Here is a 4,375-nt window from a genome sequence, read left to right on the forward strand (position 1 = left end):
ATACCAGGACATGCTCAAGTACATGCATGATATACGTACGGGAGCTGGCAGGTCCTCTGGGTGGAAAATATATGATGAGCAGTTTCGGCTAAAATTATCAATGGATCCCAGCAAATCGTGGTCAGCCATAAACACAGAATTGTGGGTTATGTATATGGTTGGGGGTCATAACATGGCACCTGCAGGAGTACAGGGGGTAAATAAATGTTACATGTTTAACTTTCAGGGGTTTTGTGGTAGGAAACATTGCACGTATGCTCACCTTTGTATTAAATGTAGCCAAGAGCATGCAATGACAAATTGCCCCCTTGCTGTCAATGTTAACAAACAAGCTCCTTCTTTCAGTCCCAAACAACCTTTACGACAGGGACCCCAACAAGGGAGTCGACCAGCACACCACATCCCGCAAAAGTACCCTCGATTTGCCGCACCCAGGCCTCTGGGAGCTCGGTTCAACTCCTATTAGGGTCTCTAATTTAGCACAGTATCTGCACCAATATCCAATCAGGCATGTGGCAAAGGAAATATTACATGGGTTTACTTATGGCTTTAAGTTGAATTATACAGGTCCTCGAATTTTCACGTTTTCCGACAATTTGAGGTCAGCTAGTCAATTTAAAAATCAGTTACAGGAATAAATCCTTAAAGAAGTTAAAGAGCGAAGGATAATGGGCCCCTTTTTACAATCTCCTATGCCTAATATGCATATTTCACCTATAGGGCTTGTTCCAAAGTCAAGTGGTGGTTGGAGGATGATTACACATCTGTCATACCCTCCATCCCTTGGCATCAATTCATTTATTGACCCGGAATTGTGTACTGTGAGATACACAGCTTTTGATACACTTGTTGACATGATCACTCGGATAGGTCCTGGTGCAGAGTTGGGTAAGGTGGATATTAAAAGTGCATTTAGGTTACTTCCAGTATACCCAGGTGATTTTGAGCTGTTAGGATTTAGATTTAGGGATCATTACTATATTGACAAGTGCTTGCCCATGGGATGTTCAATTTCCTGTGCAATTTTTGAAAAGTTTTCAACATTTCTTCAGTGGGCAGTTATAAACAAATCGGGTTTAAGGACAGTCGAGCACTATTTGGATGATTTTATCTTTGTGGGTAGGAGTGGATCGGGGTACTATTTGCAGTTAATGACAATTTTCCAACAGTTGCGCAGTGAATTAGGAGTTCCATTAGCAGGGGAAAAGACACAGGGTCCAGTTACTTGCTTAGTGTTTCTGGGACTTGAAATAGATACAGTGCTTAGGAATGTTAAGATCCCCAGGGAAAAAATACAGGAGCTGAAAGGGCTGCTTAGTATTCTGATCAATAAAACTAAGGTTAAGTTAAAGGAACTGGAATCATTGGTGGGAAAATTGAATTTCTTTTCCAAGGCTATCAGAGATAGTAGGGCATTTAACAGGAGCTTTTATGATTCAATGATGGGGTTATCTCGCCCAAATAGTCATATTAGACTCACTAGAGCATTGAAAGAAGACATGTTATTATGGCTCCATTTTTTAGACAATTTTAATGGTGTAGCTTATTTTCCTCATTCAGAATGGGTTAATTCTAGAGCGATCCAGCTATACACGGACAGTGCTGGGACTGTCGGATTTGGTTGTGGGTGTTATTTTAAAGGAAGCTGGACTTACTATGAGTGACTTTTAGAATGGAAAAATTTGGATGTCTTGAGGGACATAACATTTCTTGAGTTGGCCCCCATACTGTTGGCAGTGATGATTTGGGGGGAGGATCTAAGTTGTCATAAGGTTCAATTTCACACAGATAACAGTGCATTGGTTAGCATTTTGAACACTCAGTCGTCCAGGTCTCCACGGATTATGTATGTGATTAGGAAGCTAGTATTGTTGTTTATGCAATTTAACATCACATTTAAGGCCAAACACATTGCTGGTATTGATAATGGTATAGCTGATGCCATTTCTCGTAAACAGTGGGGAAGATTACGCCAACTTGCTCAAACAGCAAACCAGATCCCAGATCCAATACCAGCAGCATTTCACGATCTGTTGTCCAGCGTGAAGTTTCTCGGCTACTGACGGCAGCAAATTCCTCCAATACATCAGCAACATACAAAACGGGACTTTTAGCTTTCGATAGGTTTAGGAGCGTGACTAGCGCAGAAATGATATGGCCACCCCCAGTAGAACAAATAACCAATTTCATTGCATACTTATCACTTAAGGGCTACGCAGAATCTACTGCTAGAGCTTATGTAGTGGCAATTGGGTATGAGTGCAAAATTCAGGGATTGAAAGACTCTACAAATAGGTTTGTTATTGCTAAGGTGTTGGATGGTTTCAGGCGTCTGAAGTCCAGGGCGTATACTAGGTTGTCGATAACGGAAAACATTCTGACAAACTTGATGGGAGCGTTAAACACTGTGTGTTCGAGTCTTTATGAAGCCAAATTATATAAAGCAGCATACACATTTGCCTTTTTTGCCTTCTTGCGAGTTGGAGAATTCGCCTTATCCAAGGGCAACAATCTTCAGTCAATTTTGGGGGTTGATGATGTTAGCATACAGAATCACCAATTAGTAGTGTGTCTTAGGTGTTCTAAAACTGATCAACTGGGAAAGGGGTCACAATTATGTTAAATAGGCAGGGCTCAAATATTTGTCCTGTTCAAGCTATGGCCAATTTTTTGCTAATAAGACCTCATTTTACAGGACCTTTGTTTTGCCAGTTTGGAGGGAAGCCACTTACCCGTTATCAATTTTCGGCAGTTTTAGATAGAATTATTATGGCTATTGGCTTGGATAAGAAATATTACAATTCTCATTCCTTTAGGATAGGGGCTGCAACAGTTGCAGCAGACAAGAGATTTTCAGATGAAGAGATTAAAATGGCTGGCAGATGGAAGTCCACTGCTTTTCAAGCTTATATTAGATCACCACTTACTCCAACATCTCCTATATCTTAAGTTTTCCCAATTTTTGGTATGCATTACAGGCTGTGTAAAAACAGACAGAATAACAGTTTGGATAGTCGGTTCATCAATCATAAAAAAGGCATCAATAGCGGCAAGAAATAGACCGGGGGGATGGAGCTTAGGCCTGAACCAAAGAGGAGTAGATATTTGGTGGCAGGGGTATGGTGGTCTAAAATTCATACACCTGGTCAAAAAAGTCAGATACTTGGCCACTTTAGAGGACCCCCCTAAATATTTGCTTATCCATTGTGGGGCCAATGATTTAGGCCAAACTAAACTCCAGAGCTTATTGCATAGAATCAAAGCTGACATCAAATTGCTTTCAGGTATATTCTCTCACACCACACTTATATGGTCCTTCCTTCTCCCACGTATTTCTTGGAGACACTCTCAAAATGTAAGGGCTATAGAACAGGCTAGGAATAGGTTGAATAGGTGGGCAGTCAATCAGGTGTTTGCTTGTGGGGGGAAAATTCTCACCCACCCCCAATTCATAGGGAAACCAGCACAACTATATCACTCAGACGGGACTCATTTATCGGACTTGGGAAATTATATTTTTCTTAGCAATATCCAAGGGGCCCTAGAATATTTCGCAAATGGGGGAGAAAGCAAAGAGTTTCCTTGTAAATAAAGTAAGGTAGGCATTCAGACTGGGGGGGGGGGGATTTTAGGCAATGGCACAGTGGTCGGTTCTATTGAAGGTTCGTACCCCCACCATGTGGCGGTGGGCTCCCTGATTAATTTTCTGCAATTGCACAAATGTAATCAGGTTGCCCATATGGCCAAATCGTCACCTTCAAGTTGGTTGTGAAAATATACGTTGACTGTTGATGATGGTTGAATGTTGATTTGACAGTTTAATTTCATTTTATGTAAATAATTAAGAGTTGAATACTTGTGTGTTGTATGTGTCGGTAGCATGATTGAGATCAACCCAGCATGTTACTTGCCCTTTCGGACGACGCATAATATGTTGTTGTTGGGGGTGAGCCCTGTTGTTCGGCGACCCCACAGATGTTGTTTCTGACCACTGTGGCCAATATATTCCATACAATAAATCCATACATTTACATCGTGTTTTTATTCTGAAAAAGACAATGGTGGTGAGACCGATACGTCTTTGATAATAACACATATTTCAGCTTGTCTGTAAATATGTGTCTTTATCTAAGCATTATTTACGATAGTATTTGCATCAACGTATGATTTACTATATGTATATATATAATAATAGTAAGTCCATCTCTGTTATGTTGCAATCCGGAAACTTTGTTCCGGAATTATAACTCATCACGGGTGCACTCGGCAATTACGCATCCCAGCTTCCTTCTTTTCCATTCAGCAGCCAACCAAGAAGGTCGGTCAAATTTTGGGGAAGAAAACATTTTAAATACCCACGCAAGCCACCCCCCTT

At 41.0% G+C, this 4,375-nt stretch overlaps 1 protein-coding gene across 1 annotated transcript; it reads left to right on the forward strand.

The window, feature by feature from the left end:
- The first annotated feature begins 2,857 nt into the window (after positions 1-2,857).
- On the forward strand, positions 2,858-3,592 carry LOC125656497 (uncharacterized). Its single transcript, XM_056145703.1, has one exon. It carries the CDS (start codon positions 2,858-2,860, stop codon positions 3,590-3,592), a length of 735 nt encoding a protein of 244 aa, XP_056001678.1.
- The last annotated feature ends 783 nt before the right edge of the window (positions 3,593-4,375 follow it).

This window comes from Ostrea edulis, chromosome 7, assembly GCF_947568905.1.
Source record: "Ostrea edulis chromosome 7, xbOstEdul1.1, whole genome shotgun sequence".
NCBI classification, from domain to species: domain Eukaryota; kingdom Metazoa; phylum Mollusca; class Bivalvia; order Ostreida; family Ostreidae; genus Ostrea; species Ostrea edulis.